Below are 21,041 nucleotides of genomic sequence, written 5' to 3'. Positions count from 1 at the left end.
TCACAATACAAGAGTCCAGCGAGATGCCTCTAGCCAAGCAAGACAGGTAGAGAAGTTCTTCTTTGAGTAGATGAAGCTGTGTATTCCTTGTAGGGTGCACACGCCCAGCACACCGAAGTTGGATAACTTTTCCTAACAGTACCCTTAGGGGCGGTGCTTGTGCCCTGCGGCCCTAGCTCCACACCAGCTATATGAGGGTGGCGCTGCCTCGACACCTGTCAGTTCCTTCTCACCGCTGGCAGCTAGAGTCTGAGCTCGGCATCATGTTTTCAGTCTGTTTTCTAAGAGTTTTTGGTTTTCCTCTAGATAATAGTAGTACCTTAGGTCTAGTTTAATGTCAGTTAAAGTAGTTGGCTTCCCTGTGTGATGTCCTCCCCAGAGTTCAAGCATTGTCTGTCATGTGGGGGGCATCCCCAGCAGTGATCCCCATGCTAGGTGCTTGTTGTGTCTGGTGAGGGACACGCTGAGGAAGAGTGCTCCCTCTGTAAGTCCATCAGGAAGAGGACTCAGGTGGCAAGAGACTTAGGATTGAAGTAGCACCTTCTGGAGCAGGCCTCGAGGCCTGCTTTGGCACCGAGGCCTTGGTCTGATCGGCGGTCGCCTGTGGAACCAGCAAGTGATGCTGCTCCACATTCGAATTCTGCTGTCTCTCCCAGTAGGGACAAGAGTTGTTCTCCCTCCTCTGGTGCAGTGAGGCAGAGGTCCCATAAGATTAATCAGGACAGATCCAGAGCTCAGAGAGACTCTGCACCATGCTCCCTCCAGCACACAGGATGGAGCAGGTCCATCTAGCCCCTTCCCATTACCGCACGAAGATCAGCATCAGCCTGTGCTGTTGACTCCAGTTCTGGCCATGTGTCGTCAGTATCAATGACGTCGGTACCAGCACTGACTGTCTCAATGCTGGTGGTGTATCAGATGGCTTCAGACCTGTTTGGCTTCCTCAGTCCCTGATTCTCCATTAGTTCAGGTGTTTTCCAATGCTGTGGTTTCTACTGCTTCATCCTCCATTGTGCCCGTGGCACCTTCTGACGTGTTGCAGAGCTGCTGGGTTCATGGCCACTTCAACTCGCACTGTCCTTGTCTCAGGCTGTTGAACTGAGACGGATGCCATGCCTGGCACCGAGGGACCCTCAACACTGGTCCATCCCTGAGCACCGTCATTGCCCTGGTAGCAGATCCCATTGTAGAGCTCAGTACTGTCCTTGGCTGTGGTGCCAGGGCCTTCTCCTGTACTAGGTTGGAGTGTGTCTTGCTTGGTACCAGCTGTGCCAATTCCCTGTTCCTCTTCAGCATTGATACCACCCCATGTTGGGCTTTGGATGAGTCTGACTGATTGTTCACCCCATCGTCAGAGAATGTCTGGGACTCCTGGAGATCCAGGTCAGTGTCGTCTTCTCCTTTGTTGTCCCTGATAGGCGGCAGAGACCATCCTCAAATCAGTATTGCTTCCGAGGTCGGCATTGTTCCCGCATAAAGGACAGGGGCTCTTGGCCTGGTACCAACTGGCCACCAGTGCCGTATCCATTTGCCCAGTGGCCTCCTTGGAATCCTTGAGCAAGATCACTCCAGAACAATCGCCAGTCCCATAGGGGGCTCCCACTCCTGAACCACCGCAGCTGCAAGCAACCTCTGAGTCTGTTCCCTGTGGGCCTCCAGGGTTATCCTGATCGGATCTTGTGGTTCAAGAAAAGGATCCATCATTGGCACAGCAAACTGCTTCTTCATCCTCTCCAACCATTGTACAATGCTGGGATCCTCCTCTCCCGCAGTGCCTGAGCACTTTAAGGCATATCAGGACCACCTTAGGCACATGGCCTTTAGGCATCCAGGCTGAATTTGTGCAGGAGAATATGAATAAGCTGCAAGATATTCTCCAATCATTAGCTCCTGGGAGAGTAGCCCTCTCAATAAATGAGGCTGTCTTTGAGCCTGCAGAGGCCCTCTGGAATATTCCCACTTAGTTCCATCTCATGGCAATGCTTGCAGTGAAGCGGTACTTCATCCACATGCAGGGTTTTGAGGGCCTTTACTCCCACTTGGCCCCTAACTCTCTGCAGTGAATGACAGGGCACAACAGGGAAGGTATAAATCTATGTCTTAGGACAAAGAGTCCAAAAGGATGGACTTGATGGGGAGCAAGATTTATACCTCTTCTTCCATGCAGATGGGCACTGTGAACCAGCAGGCATTGCTCTATAACTACAACGTTGTTAATAGGGCAATATAAGTTTGTGGACAAGTTGCCAGAAGCCCCCAGGGAAGAGTTTAAGGTGTTAGTTTCAGAAGGCTGTATGGTAGCCAAGACGTGGTAGTCAGTGTTTCAATGTCAGTGTTTTCAAACTCCAGGGTAGAAAGGCTCTTAACTCAGAAGAGGGAGATTATGGGGGGCTGTTGGAGCAGGGCATGGAAGAGTGGGTAGGAAAGGAGGTGTCTGAGCTGTGCAGTCAAGGATAATGAGGAGCTTCAGCTTTTCCTCTCAAAATCCTGCACATCCATGCCACCCCATTCTGTCCCCCTTTCTCCTAGAAATGCCTTCACTGACACCAAGTGAGTCCCTGCACTGTTTCCGCCCTGTCTCCCCAGTTCCTCAACCTGCAGGTTCTATCCCAAGACCTGCCTCTCCATGGGGAGGAGGTCTGAGGACAGAGAACCAGGCTGTGATGGACAGGCAGAGGGACAGGAGATGAGAAGACGTTGTAGGGGCAGTGAAGGGACTAACATGCAGAAGTGCATTCTTTGGCTGGGGTAATTATTGCTGACAAGCCAGAGGCACTGGAGGGTGAGAGTGGGCTGTGGTGCATGGTGATGCTGAGAAAAGCCAAAGAAATTAAATGCCCTAAAACATTAAATGCCCTAAAACATCATTAAAGCAGAATTAAGGTTGCCCAGTGCTGCCTCATGCCCTTCCAGAATGTGGTGAGTGGCTAAACATAGACCACTGAAAACCAGGAAATGAAGAATCAAGGTACATGCTTCTCCCAAGCAACCTTAACTCTGCCCCCTGGAGCTGGCAGTAGCTGCTGGGAATGCTTAAGTAGTGTTGATGCCATCATAAGTAGGCCTGGAGAAGGACTGTGGGAAGGTGTCATGTTTTGTCCCAGATTTGAATTGCATCACTTACCTGCATGCACTCCAGCTGTGTTCACTGTGGTAGCTGTGACTGTATTAAATGACGGAGAGATTATTTGAAACAATTTGGCAGAGCCGTCACTGTATATGAGGAGAGGTGCACATGTGCCTTGAGGGATCAAGTCTGCCTCATTTCAGTACAGAGTTCTGTAGGTTGTGTCAGTTGCAGTGCACAGAGATCTTACTGCCATGGAGCTTGTCAGCAGTCTGATGGCAGACGTGACAGCGGCCAATAGGGTTTAAGTGAAGGCTCAGAAGGAATCTTCAGGGCAAGGGTGAAGGGGAGGTAACATTTAGGAACTCTGGGGTGGTTTGTGTGATGGCTGAGTGTAGGGCAGGCGTAGGCAGCGCCTGGTCACTATGCCTGACCTAACCATGAGCAAAAATGAGGTGTTAGACTGTGTCCTACAGGGAGCTGTCCCCAGAGTGTTCCATGCATCAGCAAGGGTAAAGTACGGGTGTTACTAGCATGCTGGGGCATTGCTCAAAGAGGGCAGAACTAAGGTTGCGCTATGGGGGTGATGTGTCCCTTACCTTCCTATTTCTTGGTTCTCAGAGATAGGTTTGGTTTAGCCTCTCTCCACATTCTGGAAGGGCACAAGGCACCATTGGCAACCTGAACTCAGCATTGACAAGTTTTGGGCCATTTAACAGATGCATTAGCACTGTAGATGCATCACACAACTTGTGTAAGTGGTGACACATGGTGTCCTAAGCCCTGATTCAGCAAGGTACTTAAACATGTAAGTATAACACTGACAGACCCCGGTTGTCGGTGGGCAGGATCGAACCTAGGACCTCTGAAGAAAAACGTATGAGCTAAAAGCGACAAGGTTCTTAGCTAAGGCTGTAGCAGACTCATTTATCTCTAAGTGGTCTCGGTGCCCCTAGAGGGGACAGAACACCACACCCACGAGGTGTGTGGGTTACATAAGCAGTCCTATTGATATCACTTGTGCTATTCACTTGAGGTTACTCATGTGCTTAAGGTTCTTTGTTCATCAGGCCTTAATGAAGAATGTGAATGAGACCCTTCAGTCTGCTGTGGTCTAATCAGGATTTTGTAAAGCTTGGATATTGCAGTAATGGGGGCAAGAGAAGTGGATAGCCTGAGAAGATAAATGATGTTTCTATGGACATTGTAACTCCAAAGGCTGGAGTTTGCCCAAACAGTATAGGATTAAGAGTGCTGCAGTCCAGCATTTGCAGTCCTGATGAGATAAAACTGTTTGTTATGTATGGATAAGGCTGTCTCCATTTGTGTTTGTTTTTTTCACCCAGGGCTTCACTGCAGGGGAAGGTGAAGTTATTTTGGTGCATTTTCCTATTATTATGTTTCCACTGAACAAACTGAACATTTCACAGTTAAACATTCATTGTTAAACTGTACATTTCAGCCTTGTCACTAGGAAAAAAGGTATATTTTTAACATGTGCCAAAATCCTAGTGTAGACAAGGCAAGGTGTCATTTTAACATGTTAGCATCCAGGGGTCGGCAACTTCAAAGAAGAAGAGCCTTTTTTTTGTATTTGTCTTTGATCAAAATATCACGAGAGCCACATCACACGCAAAGCTACTTGTAGAGTTAGAATTTATCAACTAATAATAATTGAACATATTAAAGTTATTACTACTCACCAATACTTTTAATGTGACTTCTGCTGTTTGAATTTGAATATAAAGAGCTCCAGCTTGCGGCAGGGGATTGGGTTTCCGGAGGGGGTTCTGACCTGGGGCAGGGGGTTGGGGTACGGGAGGAAGTTTGAGATGCAGGCTCTGGCCAGCAGCGCAGCAGGACTCTGGCCCGACACCGCCCCAAAAGCAGCTGGCTGCTGGCACGTCTCTGTATGCCCCTGGCGGGGAGCAGGTCTGCATCCTGCCCCTGCCCCTATCACCATCCTCACAGCTCCTGTTGGCAGGTTCCTGGACAAAGGGAGCTACGGGGGCGGTGCTTGCAGGGGCGGGCAACACACAGAGACCCGCTGCCCCTCTTCGCACAAGAGGCGCACAGAGACGTGCCAGGAGCTAACCTCTTCCAGGAGTGGCTTGGGGTCAGAGCCCTGCTGCGCTGCCGGACGGGAGCTGCACCTCGCACCCTCTCAAAAAATGGCTGCCAGCAAGGAGGCTGCCAAAGAGCCACAAGGGGGCAGCCAAAGAACCACATGCTGCTCCAGAAGTGCAGGTTGCCGACCCCTGTGTTAGCCATACAAGGTAAACTCTATGAGAAGACTGTGGGTTCACTGCAACCAGTTAACACATTAAAACAACAACTTGCCTTGTCTACACTAGGAATTTAACGTTAACTAATATGTTAAAACACAACCTTCGCCTTATGTAGAATGGCCTTCCATGCTTTCAACTTTCTGTGTTTCTTTTGAGTGTAATCGTAACTCTGAATTTCCTGGGTTTCTACTGCTTGCGTTTGTTATTGCAAAGCTTTTGCCCTTCAATTAGTTCTGTGTGCTCTCAGCCTTTACTCCAGTTTAAGGCAGATTTTGTCTGGAAATGTTCTCACAAGAAGTGTTGTAACTGAGTGTACATCCACTCCTTTTATATAGCTGTTGTAAGACTTGTGTAGCCCTGGCAGGTTAATCCCTTGTTTGTCTTGTCATAGCCATTTAAACCACATAAAGCTTCTATTCACACATGTATCGAGTATAGTGTTACTTATCTTGGGCAGGAGGTCATAGGCCATATCTGCAATCAGCGAAACCTCACACTTCAATTTTTCCAAATCTCAGAAGATTTAAACAACGAACAAAAAGATGCTGCTCAGTTTGCTGCTTGAAGCGATTCCGCACCCCAGCAAGCTCAGAGTCATTTTGATTTACAATCTCCTCTTTGTGCTGGTGGAAACAGCCGTCTACAACAGAACAACAGGAGGTGAAAATGGATCAACTGCTCAGCGTGGGAATACAAAGAGTGTTCTAGGAACAGCCTCTGCTTGAAGCTAATCCAAAATGCCAATAGCTGCAGCTTATGTGATTACATTGCGTTAAAAATTGTGTTCCCTTTTCTGTTATGAAAATGGAATTATTACAGTGGTTCTCAAACTTTTTTTTCTGGTGACCCCTTTCACATAGCAAGCCTCTGAGTGTGACCCCCCCAATAAATTAAAAACACTTTTTTATATTTTTAACACCATTATAAATGCTGGAGGCAAAGCACAGTTTGGGGTGGAGGCTGAGAGCTTGCAACCCCGCACGTAATAAGCTTGCAACCCCCTGCAGGGTCCCAACCCCCAGTTTGAGAACCCCTGAATTATTAGCAAAAGCTAAGGTCTGACTTGTATTAAGTATTGTTACACAGGTCAAGAGGTACCCCAGGTGTTATGAACAGTCTTTCATTGGGTAGACTGCATGACAAACTGGTCTCTGAGATCTAGGGACTAAGTGACTGTGTATATTCACTGAAGTTGGTAATTTCAGAGAGAAAATGAGTGAATATTAATTTAAATCACTAAGGCTGAAAAGTGTTTTGTGTTCTGGTCTGTAAATGTCCAGACTGAAATGGTCGTACCTAGCATGCACTGTGTGGGTTGCAGTGCACACTGCCTCTGTCATGAAGCACACATGCACCGCACAGACATGCTGTATTTCCCAGGAATGTGGTGGGATAAGCTGCTGAAAGAGAGAGCTGATCATAAGTTGTGCTCACAGATAGATTAGGGGATCGAATTGGGTATATATTTTGTTCTGCAATGGGAGGAGCATATCTGCAAAATCACCTCATTTTCCTCCTCAAAACTTGCCGCTCCTGTGATGGTGCTTACAAAAACCATGACAGTGGTTAGGCCGCTGGAGTGCTGAGACCATTGGCTGTCACGCTGACTGGCATTATGTCGTTTTCTTGTGCTCCCTCTTCTGTCTGTCTCCACCTATCAGTTCTTATCTCAGACTTAGATTGTAAACTCTTTGGATGGGAGCTGTCTGTTTGTTAGGTGTTTGCACAGCTCCTAGCACAACAGGCTACTGCTCCAGAACCAGGGATCCTAGATGCTATAATTAATTAATTAAATTAATTAATACAATGTAAGTTTTCAGTCACCTCCCAGTGGGATCCTGCTCAGAACAGCAACTGGACCTTATGATGTGGGCATTGGTTTCCAGTTGTATATTCCATGTCCACAGGATAGTGGAAGGAGCCAGGGCTGGCGAGAGCACCCTGCTGGCTGTATCTTTCCTGGGATTGACACTACTCACACGCCAGCAGCCCAGGGTGGCCAGGATTGCCCCCAGTCTGTGCTCCTGCCAGCTTGGAGTAAAGGATAAAGGACTGCCCAACAGCATTGTCCTGCTAGCACTAGGAGCTATTGTTCTGCTGAGCTTCTTGGGCTTTGCTCCCTTTGTGGATGGTGCAACCTTGTGTTCCTCTGCTCTCGCTCACCCTTCTCAGGGAGTCAGGGCAGAGGAGGGAGGAGAGGGGAGAGCTGAGGAGGAGCCTTACCAGCCACCTCTCTCTCCAGCCGTGGCGGTGGTAGACCTGGGAGAATGGGAGACCCAGGGGGGAAGGCAGCAATTTATTATTAGTGGGAGACACCTAATAAGAGGGAGACCCAAAGCCATGGGGAGTGATGCCTCAGGGAGAGCGTCTCAATGGGGTAACCTCTCTGAGGAGCCAGAAGAGGTGCCCTACAGAACACTGTCAGGAGAAGAGGCGCAGTCCTCCTCTCCCCAGAGTCTGGGGAGGGCTGCTGGCCATTCTCTGACACCCCCCCGGGGAGGGGGCCACAAGCACACAGCAAGAGGCAGGGGGAGCCAGGGCCATTTGGCTGTGTGGCGAGAATCCAGTGAAGCCTGTTTAGTGAAGCATCTGAACTTTAGGGTGTTCACCTAAAGCTTGGGCTCCTCCCCTCGTTGTGGACAAGGGGGTCTGCTCAGCTCTTTGCCTCAGTGGGGCAGTGATTTACCTGTTCCTCCTGCAAAGAGCTGCAGGGTTTCTTGCACCTTCCTCTGGAGCAGCTGGTGCTGGCCACTGCTGGAGATGAGCTGTGCGTCTGGATGAGCCATGTGGCAATCCTTGCATTGCCCTTTCCCTGGCTGCGGGCCATCCACCATCCGTTTACTGCACTCTCTTGCTTATATAATTCTTCTCCACATGCTTCACTGGAGCCGGCTGGGTTCATGCCCCTCCTGTGTGCTTCTCCCACTGTAGGTAGATGGCCTGAAAGCCAAGCTGGCAGCCCAGGAAGTTGAGCTGAAGCAGAAGAATGAAGATGCTGACAAGCTGATTCAGGTGGTTGGTGTGGAGACGGAGAAGGTGAGCACGGAGAAAGCCATCGCTGATGAGGAGGAGCAGAAGGTGGCGCTGATAACCCAGGAGGTCAAGCAGAAGCAAAAGGACTGTGAGGAAGATCTGGCTAAAGCAGAACCAGCCCTTGCTGCTGCCCAGGCGGCTCTTAACACACTCAATAAGGTATGGGGCAGGCATCAGGGCACTCACAGTATCTCCTGCTGTCTGAGCCAGCACAGTTACGATTGGATTGTTGGAGACGTAGCCCCATAAGGGCCTTGCCTCTGAGGTCAGCCATCACAGCCCACCATGCAAGGGAATCACAGGCGGGTGTACACATGCTGGAGCCCAAGTTCCTTTGCGTCTGTGCTATGTGCTCCTTGTTCTGGGGCTGTTTGGTCCCTGGTGTAACTCAGAGCCATCTCCAGGCTGCTGTCAGTGACACCTGCTTATTGGCCATGGGAAGCAGAGAATAGCTGGAGTTCTTGTGCTCTGACCACACACCCCTCTGCCTTTGGCCCATTGCACGTCGCTCTCCCTGCCCCACCAGGGCCAGGAGCGGAGCTGACGCACGGCCGCTCCACCGGCATATGGTGGTGCCAATTCAGATATTCCTCGGGCAGAGGGGAAATTCCAGTCCCCCCTGCCTGGTAGTGGTCCCCACTCATCCACCCCTCCTCCCACAGGGACCTGGGTCTCCGTTGGCAGGGCAGTCTCCCCTTTCTCTTATCCATGCTGCAGGTGCTGCCAGGAATTGAGTTCTCAGAGGACTCCCTGCTCTCTGCCATGCAGTAACAAACTCCCTGGGCGCCAGGGCAGAAAACCACGCGCTGAACTTTGGCCCAGCGGCCCCATATCGGTACAGAGGGGCCGCTGGGTTAGATTTCAGTAGAATTGCAGTCAGGCAGCTGGAAAGATGCACTGGACTGCTCCCACAGCAGATGTACTGCTGTAAAGTACTCGGGCTGTGGTGCTAAAGCCCTGGAGGGCAGCACGGGGACAGGGACATTCCTGGTACTCCTCAGGGGCTGCTATTTCTCTCCTCTCCATGGCCCATCTTGCTGCCTGAGCAGCATAATGGAGCCGAACGCAACAGAGAACTGGCCCTGTGTTTGCAGAGGTGGAGTGAGGTGCATAATGGAGGGAGATGGAGCTAGGGCTGCATATGAATGGGCCAGGCACCAGGGCCTGAATTGGTCAGGGGTGAGGAGGGCCAGGCATGGGGGTCTTGCTGCAGAGCTTCCAAGGGCTAACTTATACCTGAGTCATCAGGACCGCAGCCAGGGGGCAGGAGCATGGTTGTCAGGAGCAGCAGGGTGCAGAAAGCGTGCAGGTACTGCTGGCCAGCTAATTGTACATCAGCAGCTCAGACGACTTCTAGCAAAGAAAGGTCTGGCCTGGCAATTGATCATGAGGGAGGGAGGGATGCTATCAGTGTGGGAGGCACCACCTACTGTGCACCTGGAGAACAGCAGCAGATTTCAGGCACTAGACACTGCCCTCTGCCACTGAGCGTTTTATACCTTATTGTTTATTGTGACAGGTTTCGGTCGATCCCCCGAGCCCCTAGGGGCGATGGAGAGCTATGGTCTCACTGGCAGGCCTCAGCCACACCTTCCGGGAATTGGGGAATTAGCGGGGAAGGTGCACCGGCACGAGTCGGTAGCGCACCCCTCGGGCAGGGGAGCGCCGGCACGAGTCGGTAGCGCGCCCCTCGGGCAGGGGAGCACTGGGGTAGGGGAACGCAGGCCCACCCAACTCCACTGCGTTCCAGCCCAGGGTCCTGACAGTGGCGGGAGGCGAAAGTCCCGCCGCTGGGTCAGCGGGGCAATCCGCGCCCGCTGACCAAACACACCCACCCCACGGTGCAGTTCGGCCCCTGGGCTACTTCCTACCCGGTCTCTCAGGTGGGTCGCTCCAGTCCCTCCATCTCCTCCAGGTATTCCGCTGCGGGCAGCTCATGTCCCTCCATCTCGTCCAGGTATTCCGCTGCGGGCCACTCCCGCTCCCGCTCCCCCTCTGTATCGGACTCACGCTGGCCCGGGCTGCAGTCAGGCCCCTCCAGGTCCTCTGGGTATTCAGCGGCTGGCAGTCCTGGTTGCCACAGGCCTTCCTCCCGGTCAGGCTCCTCCTTGCCCAGGGCTTCGCCTGGGTCAGCAGCAGGATCACGAGGGAGCAGCCAGCAACCTGTGTCTCCCTCCCTCCCTGGTGCTCTCCTCACTGGGCAGAGGGCCCCGCCCTTTGTACTTCCTGTCCCACCCTTCCCCTTCCGGGGATTGGCGGAAGCTTGGTCTGGCCCCGCCCACTCAGGCTGAGAGGGTGGCTCTTTACCCTCTGGTTCGGAGGGGACCACCCTGGCTCCCTACATTTATATTATCGTAGCACCTAGGAACACACAGCATTGTGCCTGCCGAACTCCTGCATGGGAGCTGCCATGCAAATCAATTACCATAGCAGCCAGCAGGTGGGATGGTCTCCACTTTGGCTAACACACCAGAGATTGGGCCACCAACCTTCAGAGCTAAAAGCATAAGCTGCTACAACCTGCACCACGGCTCTCTACCTGGGGCTGTAACAGATTCATATCCTCCATGGATTGTGCACAGAGAGGGATCTGGAACACATCCTCCCCCATGGGACAGAGCACCCTTGAGCACACTGGTCTTGCTTTCTCCCAAGGCAAGCTGCTTTTGTCACCATTTCTGCCAATCCTTGTCTTGCTTTGCTCCATGATGACTCTCATGGATCAGGCTGCTGGCAAGAGATCAGGCCGCTGGCAAGAGATCAGGCCTGATCTTGTTGCAATTTCTGTAACATCTCATTTAATTGAAAAGATGTTATCAGCTCTAGCTGTTTGCTCCCAGGTTATTTCTATGCAAGTGCAGAGTCAGCACAGCAGGAGCTGTAAGACACCTGAAATACCGATTAAATGTGTTTTATAATCCATCTACTTTGTGTGATTTTTCTCCAGTTCACTTAAAACAGAACATTTTAGCTGGAGTTTCAAACTCTTATTATCCTGGTAAAATTTTGCACAAAACTCATAAAACAGCCTTGCCTGCGGGGTAACCGTGGCTGTCAGGAATGCTGCCAGTATTTCATTCTACACCAAGTTTAGAGTCACTCCTCTGTTACTTCATGCTTGAGCTCACAGGCTACACAGTGCAGGAACTGTGACAGCAGGGCTATTCCATGGCTTCAGCTTGTGTCTCCCCCATGCCCAGTCAGCACAGTGCAGGATGTCTCCAGATAACTGCCCCGGGGCTGAAGGGATGGGTGCTGTAATTTGTAATGTTCAGTGCTGTATGTGTCAAACGCCTTTGTGATACTTGTACAATCTGAAATGTACAGTGGTGGCCTCTCCACTCTCTCCAGGAAGAGTTTTCTTTCCCTAAGTCCCTTTAAAAGGTAACCAGAAAGAGCCCAACACAGCCAGAACTGTGTAGGTGAAGCTTTGTATGGCCGTTTGCTCCCCAGCCCAGCTCGCAGCATCAAGCACGTGAGTGCTGAGGATGTGCTGTCTTAACACGCCAGGCCTAGCTCCCTGAGTGCATCGGTCCAGTTGGAGAAGTTGGGACACAGAGAGGTTGAGTTTCTTTCCCAAGATCACACAGCAAGTTAGCACTAAAGTCATAGGTGTGACACCCCCCACCCCCTTTAGTATAATTGTACCCTGGGCCACCAATGCAGATCGTCTATGCAGCAGGGTCGGTTGGGGCCCCTGACGCCCTTCCTGTGCCAGGCAGGGTTTGCAAGGGCAGAAAAGGGGAAATGGCCCCAAGTGTCCCGTGAGTTGGATCACTCAAGGTGCAGTGAGCATTTGCTGCTTGTGTTCACTCTGCTTGTTTGTGTTCTCCCCTCCTTCCCCCCGCCAGCATCTGGTCTGGACTATTAGACTATATGCTGTTTGGAGCAGGGACTGACTGTTTACTACCCTGTATGGCACCTGGCACAATGGGGCCCAGTTCTCGGATGGCCCCTCAGCATTACTGCAATAGACGTGATGAAGACAGGAGCTTGGAGCACGCTGTGTCCATGGTACTCCTCTCGCTGCTTTTTCCCTTTCTCCTGCCCCCGCGGGTGCTTGTGGTGCAGACAGATAAGGAGCTGGGCAATATATCCTAGACACAGAACTTACAGAGAACAGTTACAAAGGCCCGCCCTTGTCCCTCAGCAGGCACGTCCTTTGGCAGGAAGGTTCCTAAGGCGGGGGATGGGGGATCCCAAAGTGGATTGTTTTGAGGTAAGGGATTTCTTCCTTCACCACTCCTTATCCCTTCCCCATTACTGCCTGCTAACCCCAAATGTCTTGAGACGGGGGAGAGAATCAGGATCTGGAATGGAGAATTGGTCACCTGCTGAATCCATTCTGGGACTGATCGCTGCCACCTCCACCTGTCCTGAGCTGAGTGCTGCAGGTCTCTCTGTCAGCCTTGCTGAGTCCTGGTAAAGTCATAACAGCTCAGTGCAGTGTCTGTTCATATTTAATCTGCTCCTAAGAATTTATTGTTCAACAAAGCTTTGGAAGTTGTCTTCTGGAGCCAGACGCTGAAAGGCACCGGGCACTCCTGCTAAGCACCCTCACCTCCTTGACATCACTGGGAAGGGAGGGCACTCAGCACCTATCAGGAGGCACTCAGCGTCTTGCAGGATCAAGCCTCTGGTGCATGGGTAGAAGAGAAGTGTCCAGAGTCCATTGCACAGGTCAGAATTGCCTCCATATCTGCAAAACAAGAGGCACAACCCAAATGTCTCAGTTTCGGGATACTGACAAGAAAGTCCTAATGGAACAAATTTTCCAGGTGATTGCCATTCAGGAGAGGCATAGCAACATTTTTGATGTGTCTGCTTCGGTTCCTGGGCCTGGAAACAAACAACAACACAGGGAAAATATTTACCCCTTCATCAATTTTAGTTTCCTGCTGACACTGTAGAGTAACTCATTCGAGAAGGCTTGGAGTTTCTAGAGACCTGTGAAGCAGTGTTTCCAGAGTGCCAGAAGTCATGTCCTTCTTTCACCTGCTGCTCCAAGATGCTTCTGAGAGCTTGATCTGTCTGCTGACATGAAGAATCAACTCTCCTGACGTGTTCATACTGACCAGTAATATAAATGTATTTATGTTTTACTGTTAAATGCAGCAGTAATGGATGAAGCCATAAGTAACACTGTAGAGTAGAAGGCAATAAGAAATATAGATGGTCTGATAGTGAGAGGCTAATAGTAATTGTTTGGATACATTTCCTTTCCCTTTCTGGCCAGGTGCTTCTGGCTCATTTTCAGTCAGCAAATAGCTACAGGAGAACAATCGCCATGTCTGCGCAATGCCTGTGCCTTGCTGTACGCAGACAATGCAGTGCACCACAGGGGGTGAGTTCAGGACGGCCAAGGTACAGATGAAGCCTCCCCATTAATCCCCAGCAAAGGATATGTGACATCACCCAGCCTGTAACTGCACGAGCTCCGCAACAGAGCCGCACAGAACAGCCCAACTATTCCAGAGGCACATTGCAGCCTCTTCTATTGCTCTGTGGGAAAAGTGGGCTCAGGTAGACGACGAGTGGGATTCCCTGTTCGCTGGATGATGGGCATCAGGTGCATTACAGCTGCCTTCCTGGAAAGAGGCACCCGCCCCATGCTGTATGGTGTCACATGTCCTTTACTGGGAACTGGTAGGGAGACACCATCAGTATCTTTGCATAAGCCATGAGTCCCACGCTCCTGGCAGGACAAGGAGCCCAGTAAAGTATGTGGCAGCTGGCAAGTGGGAGAGTTAGAAACCTTTAGGGAAGGTCAGAACTGAGGATATTTGTGTAACAACTGCCTCCATCGATTTTGGGGGCTTTCTTAGTGTGGACATGCTGTTAGGATGGAAGACCAACAAATTACGAAATGTATTTAGCAAGGAACCCCCCTGCATGGCTGGCAATCATGTGGCTGCCAAAAGCATCAGCGGTGCGATAAGATCACCAGTGATAGAAACTGACTATGCAGTCAAACCACCTTAAGGCCCTAGCTAGAGACCAATGCGGGTAGTGCTCAGTGGGCAAGGAGGCTGTCCCTTTGGGATTTGCCATGATGGTGATGTTGACTTTTCTAGGACCATGGGGAACTCACAGGCAAAAATGGGAAGACAATTAAGGTGGTAACAGGCTTGTTAACCTCTACAGTGTAACAACATTACAGTCTATATTTTTCCCTAGTAACTCAGGGTCAGGGGCTCACTCCCCGCAGCGGCGGGATGCATGTCCCCAGTGACAGGAACGTTCTGCTGCAGAATATGATCGCATGTGCTCTCACAGCCTCACATTTCTACTCCAGCTGTGGAATGTTTTCACTAATTTAGAGTTAAAAAACCTGAATCCTGCGGGTTTGTGGTCTCAAAACTGATGTCTTTGTTCTTAACAAGCCAATACATGAAAGCATTCGATTTCAGAAAGACTTTGCTAAAAAAAGGATTATTCAACTCTCATGAATGTGGAAGTGTTGTTAGGAGGATTTCTTCCAGGGATCAAACTGACTGTGGAGAGGGTTGGTGGAGTGTGTGTGTGGGGGGTATAAATTCCATTTAAAATATGATCTATGGGCTGGGATATAAGTGTAGGACTCTATCCACCCCTCAGTCTGCAGAAGGATCTCTCATTGTTGCCAGAGGTTGTTTCTCACAAAGATCAAAGACAGCATATGGTCTTTATCTATTTATTGTAGGGTTTTTTACTACAGCCTATCACCACTGTATCTGAATTGGCTTTAGCAAAGTCCCTAGCAAAATTATGCCATCATTAATTCATAAAGAGAGTTTTAACCAGATGATACCAAAGTGAATATAATAATAATAATAACTAATTAAAAATGATTAATTGTATTTTGTGGTATCATTCACTATTTGACAGGTACTTCCCAAACACATAACATTGTATATACCAATTATACATTTTACCCCTGAGTTTATAAATCATGCTCCTCGACCTGAATATAGTCCATAAATGTCTTCCATATACTATCAAATAAAACCTCTAGAAGTCTGTGTATTTCCCTCTCATAGGGTGCCACTTAAGTCAAGATAGATTTCCCTTTCTGTTCTGTTATCGAAGAATTATCAATCCAGAGCTTAAAATAATCCTCTTTGTTGCCACTGAACTAATTTCTAACCATTCTGTTTTCTTCAAGGGACCGAGCAGCTCTGAGAGCAGTTAGTGTACATGCTGCCGAAAGGATTTAGCTCTTTCTGTAATTTTAGTATTTTAAGCTTTTCTTTTTGTCTTTCCTTGTCAAGTGGTGAGATGAATGTACAACAATTGACTCGTGCCTGGTCATATATAGGCACTAAGCAAGGTGCAGTCCCTGGTCCCTGCTGCTTTTTTGCACTTGTGCTGGTGCCATTGGCAGTGTCTATTACAAACAGGATAGATTTTTAAGGTATTGAGTTGGTGGGTGGTTCTGGGGGCAAAAGCCACATTATTGTGGATTATGCAGACAGTGTCTTACTATTAGCTAATTATCAAGCTAAAATTATTCCCACCTCGTAGAAGAATGTGGAGGTCTTTATAGTAGTGTCTGTTTATAACTAAATCACTCCAAGGCAGACATGTCATAGAGTCTGAAACGCAGCAGTGGCCTGTGTCTATATGGGGGAGGTGCTCACTGAGCACCCCCACAGGCACCATTGGGGCAGCCTCTGTCTGTGGAGCTCCTTGCTGGTAGAGAGTAGCTGGTACCAAGGCTGTCTGTGTTCAGAAGGAAATGGCACTCACGCCCTCCGCCAAGGGGCTACACCCCTGCATACAGCAAACATCCAGCTGTCGTCACATCCTGCGTGTAACCTCATAATGGCCAATTGCAGCAATGACAGGAGCTGCTGAAAGGACAGTGTTGGTCTTATTGCAGCCTATGCAGTAGCCACCCCCTGCTTCTAGACTGCCACAAGCGCCAACAAAATGGTGATTTCAGAACACAGGTGGCCAAAGTGCCATCCATGCACCAAATGTCACCCCGGAGCTTGTGCCGTGCAGTCCATAGCAGCAGCCACTGTGAGTCTATGAGCCACCTATAGTACTGGGAAAGGCCTGTAGGTCCCTCCATACAGTCCCATCTTGATTTGAGCAGAGAAGCACATGGATCAAAATGGAGTGTAGATGCTGGGAGCTGCAGTCTGTGAAGACAGTCTGCTCCATTGTGTACAGATTTGTGGTGATCTTGGCTAGTAGCTAACATTTGGGCCCCTCCAGTGCATAGGAAAATGGTACATCTGAAAAGCTGCATATTCAGGGTCTCCGTGTGAAGATAGGTGCAGCTCTAGTTAGAGCTCCCTTGCTAGAGGGGCTTTCCTCTTTCACTGATTCATGGCTGTTGGGAGTGCTGAAAAACAAATGTATCTAGTTTACGTCAACCCCCTAGCATGTCTCTCTCCTGTTGCTGTGCCTGTCATGCTGTTGCAAATGTCAGAATGCAGCTGTAGGTGCCAATTTAGGAGCTGGTTTGTTGAATCTGAGCAAAGAGCTTCTCAATGGGAAGCCCATCTCTCAGCCTCTTTGTACCTCTCACATGTGCCTCTGCCTCCAGTTCACGTACAAAGTGAATGTTCTCCACAGATATGAGATGTCTGTGCAGTTAGAGAGTGTAACCTGAGCAAACATACAAATAAGCTAGCAAAGCAGGCATCTCTGCTGTAGAGCACAGCTCATTCTGTCAGGGATTCCATGTTTGGTGGGTGTCAGCACAAAGCCTGTGTTTTCTCTCTGCTGGGTATGACAGATCCTTGGCAGAATAGCTAATTAGTCCTAACTCCAGGCCCTGCTGAATACGTGCCTCCCCCATGGTGCCCGTACTGTGACGAGCAGCAGCTCTGTGCAGAACGATCCCTGGTACACCAGCAGCACAGGATGGTTGTGCAGTCAACATTTCAGGCTCAAACTTTCAATGCCATCGAATGGATGTGGGCTCCCGGTTCCCGTCAGAATTAGGCAACTTTGGAAATCTTAGTGTCAGTTTTTCTCTGTATCTGAATGGGTTGGATGTTTCAGATACAAGGAGAACCAACATCACGCTTCCCCCCAGTGCTCTTACAAAACCAGGACCTTTTCTGAGTTTCAAACGAACTGAGTTGAGCATTTTTTTAGTTGTGGTGCCCCTCCCCCCTTCTAACGCCAAGCATTCAAAAATGATGAGTCAGGAGCCTAACATTCATAATTATTGGGTAATAAGTAATAATTTTTAAATAATATTTTGGATTCTTACTCTTTCCCTCTGCATTCTGAGCTGTTAGGTCACACTGGGCTTCACATTCCCAAGCTTTCCTCTGCACCCAAACGGCTACAATCTAACTTTAAAAAAAGGGAGCTGATGTCTGGCTGGGGAGCCCAGCCCATAGAGGAGAGTGGGGACAGGAGGTACCTGAAATACAACTTTGATGAGGCACCACAGTGCCACTTCCAAATCAAAACATTTTGGTTTTCAACCTAGGGAGGGACTGCCATTTCTCTATTGTTTCTGACTAGGAATTGATATTAGCAGGATAAACAGAATTCAACACAGTTAGTATAACACTGAACTAAAGTTAGTGAGTTTCAGTCGGACAGCAGCCCCATGGATCTGCATTCTGAATTAAAAGTTGTTTTTGAAGCCCATCTCTAGATGAAGATACTTGGCTAATTTCATGAAGCATGAAGCTTTTTGTTGTCATTTTCATACGGGATAAATCTGCAATAATTGTGCATTTTTAATGGTCTGAGAATTAGTTGAAATGCTGAAGGGACACGACTGATGCACATACAACAAACCAGTGGAGGCTGTGGTGCCACTAGGGGGTTTCATTGCTTTACGTTGGATGAGTCATAATATTTAAAATTCAGAGTGCTGCTTCAGGCTTCAAAGCTACTCCCTCAGATTGATAACTTGGGAGCCCGACTCCATTAGTGGCTAAGTAAAAAGAAAACCCATTCATTTTCACCTAACAACCTTGTTTTCCCTTTTCAGAACAATCTGACAGAACTGAAGTCATTTGGATCACCGCCTTCTGCTGTCAGCAATGTCACTGCTGCTGTGATGGTACTCATGGCTCCAGGTGGAAAGGTTCCCAAGGACAGGAGCTGGAAAGCAGCTAAGGTTTCCATGGCCAGAGTAGATGGTTTCTTGGACTCCTTAATCCACTTTGATAAGGAGAATATCCATGAGAACTGTCTCAAAGCTATTCAGCCGTACTTACAGGATCCAGAATTTAACCCCGAGTTTGTGACCTCCAAGTCCTATGCAGCTGCCGGTCTCTGTTCTTGGGTCATAAATATTGTGAGGTTCTATGAGGTGTACTGTGATGTGGAGCCCAAGCGGCAGGCTCTGAACAAAGCCAACGCAGAACTGGCTGCTGCGCAGGAGAAGCTGGCTAACATCAAAGCCAAAATTGCTGTAAGTTTAAGACACATGACACATGCATGCACTTCACTGGGAGCTGCCACTGCTCAGTGGGAAACCCTCAGCATCTGGAAGGGCTTCTTTATGGTACCTGGTATTTCTGAAAGAGTGGATTTGAGAATTGGGCAGATTGTGGTCCTTTATCTGGTCTTGTTAGACTTTTTCGAGACTTCCCTGCTTTCTAAAGAAGGGCGCTTAGCTCTGTTTCAAATTTGCTTCTTCCTCAATAGAAAGGCTCAGTATTTACCTCTCATTATTCCCACCTAAACTGTTAGAATTATTTTCAAGCATGAGTTTGGAATGCCGTTTTATCACACACCACACCACATATGTTCTATATCTACCACATATATTACAGAAAACAAAAACTGGAGAAAGTTTGAGAGAGCTTTTTAAAAAAATGTACTAGGACTGTTTTTCTTCTTTTGTCTCCAACACACCTTCTGTGCACTTGTTAAATTTTGCAGGAAGTCAACTCCACTTTAGTAAGACTCAAAAGAACTGTCAAAGCCGGGCTTCTAACTGGCATATCTTATATTCCACCTCCATTTAAACTTTTGTCACTCATTAAAAATCCAGGAAAATCCCTGAGCAAAAAACTTTGTTAAAAGAGAGAGAGATGGTTAAAAATATGTTTTAATAGAGAGCAGCTCCCACCCACTTCTTCCTCAAAATTATCCTTCCATTCCAAAAATTCCATACCCTTTAAAAATCCTTACCATTGAAAAGTCTGGAAGTGAGCCTAGAAGGTAAAGTATACAGCCAGTCCCTGGCCGCTATAACCTTGCATCACTCATTATCACCCCATCCCGCCTACACACCACAAATTTGCAAATTTCAAAAGAACATATTCCTGGGTAGTTATGGAATCCTATTTCTTGTTCAAAAGATGTATCGTCAATATGCTATAATACTACACCATAACGCATTACAAAAAATCTGTGTGTGCTAGTTGCTACACCAATAGTTAATTGAGATAAAAATACAAACTTGCAAGGTGTACCAACCCACAGTCCCTTGTAATGGAAACACCTCGTAACATCAAACAGAACAATTATTCCAATGTAATTAATAAAAAATACTTTTGTTTCACCAAAACATCACACTGTTCGAAAACATAATACTCTGACATTACTTAATGCATCCAGAGGATTAGTACCTTTGAAATCCTTGCTATCCGTTCAATTCAAAGTATATAAAATCTAGAGCCATCTCTGATAATTTCACTGCCTGCAGATCAAAACACAGAGCACCCTTCACTGTTATTTTATTTACACTTTTTCAAGTTTGAGCTTTTTTAAAGATGTAGGATTTTTGCAGAGAAAGTGCAACTGTGTTGGGGTATTAGTAATACTCCATTGAAACATGCTTTCAACCTTAACTTTTTAAATGACTTTTTATTTGCATATGTACAATGCTATGCTATTAAATGTGTAGTATAGTAATATATACCTGTACAATCATGTTTATATGTGAATGTTGATATTTTACCAGACTTTCAACTGGCATAAATTGGCGTAGCTCCATAGATTTAAGTAGAATTATGCCTGATGAGAATCTGGCCTGCCTAGTGGCATGGTGCTTAAATCCATATTTTGGTCGTAAATGAAAGTGACTTGATTTTCAAAAGTACAGAGCACATGTAGCTCCCATGTGCTGCAGTGCTCAGAATTTCTGAAAAAAATATGATGCATATACCCACACACACACACACACATCTGTCATTATAAAACATTTAATAGTGTAGCATGTGTGTGTATTTATACAGAGATATACACATAAATATGAAAATATATATACACCTATACATATAGATGGAAGATGTATATGAAAATATTCTAACAATATTTTAGTTATATGGCTTAATGCCAAGCTAGTTTGAAAGAGACTGTATTTTATATGGGCACTGGCAACTGAGAGCATAGTTACAGAGGCCACTACAATAATCCCTATTCCATATTCAAGTTTATTTCTAGTGCATTGTTCAAACAGTGTTAAAATGATTTAAAGGCATTTAGCCTTAAGATGTTTGTGCTGGGTGCAGATAAAATCAATGATTAACTCTGGTTCTCTTATCTCAGAAGTGAAAGGTTCCAGCACCTTTGGGAGCAGTTAGAGTTTGTCTTAGAGCAGAACGTGACCAAATCTGTGCAATGAGTCCTCCTCAGCTAGCAGCACGGCTGCAATGAGGCCCTGCAGACTTTGGTTCCCTCTGTTCTTTCTCCAAAATGTTGGCTCTTCTTGGATGTGGCCCAAGTGTAGAAACCGCCCA

The 21,041-nt window shown here is 48.1% G+C and overlaps 1 protein-coding gene across 1 annotated transcript in view; it reads left to right on the top strand.

The window, feature by feature from the left end:
• The window catches only part of DNAH9 (dynein axonemal heavy chain 9), a 397,352-nt gene that overhangs the window by 192,716 nt on the left and 183,595 nt on the right, over nt 1-21,041 (top strand). The window contains exons 49-50 of the mRNA XM_074971509.1: nt 8,287-8,547; nt 18,338-18,763. Of these exons, the coding sequence (XP_074827610.1) occupies nt 8,287-8,547; nt 18,338-18,763 (687 nt within the window). The remainder of the gene's footprint in view (nt 1-8,286; nt 8,548-18,337; nt 18,764-21,041) is intronic.

Source organism: Natator depressus, chromosome 14 (genome assembly GCF_965152275.1).
Source record: "Natator depressus isolate rNatDep1 chromosome 14, rNatDep2.hap1, whole genome shotgun sequence".
Classification (NCBI taxonomy): Eukaryota; Metazoa; Chordata; order Testudines; family Cheloniidae; genus Natator; species Natator depressus.
Note: the sequence above shows the minus strand (reverse complement) of the source record. Positions and strands in the feature narration are given on the sequence as shown.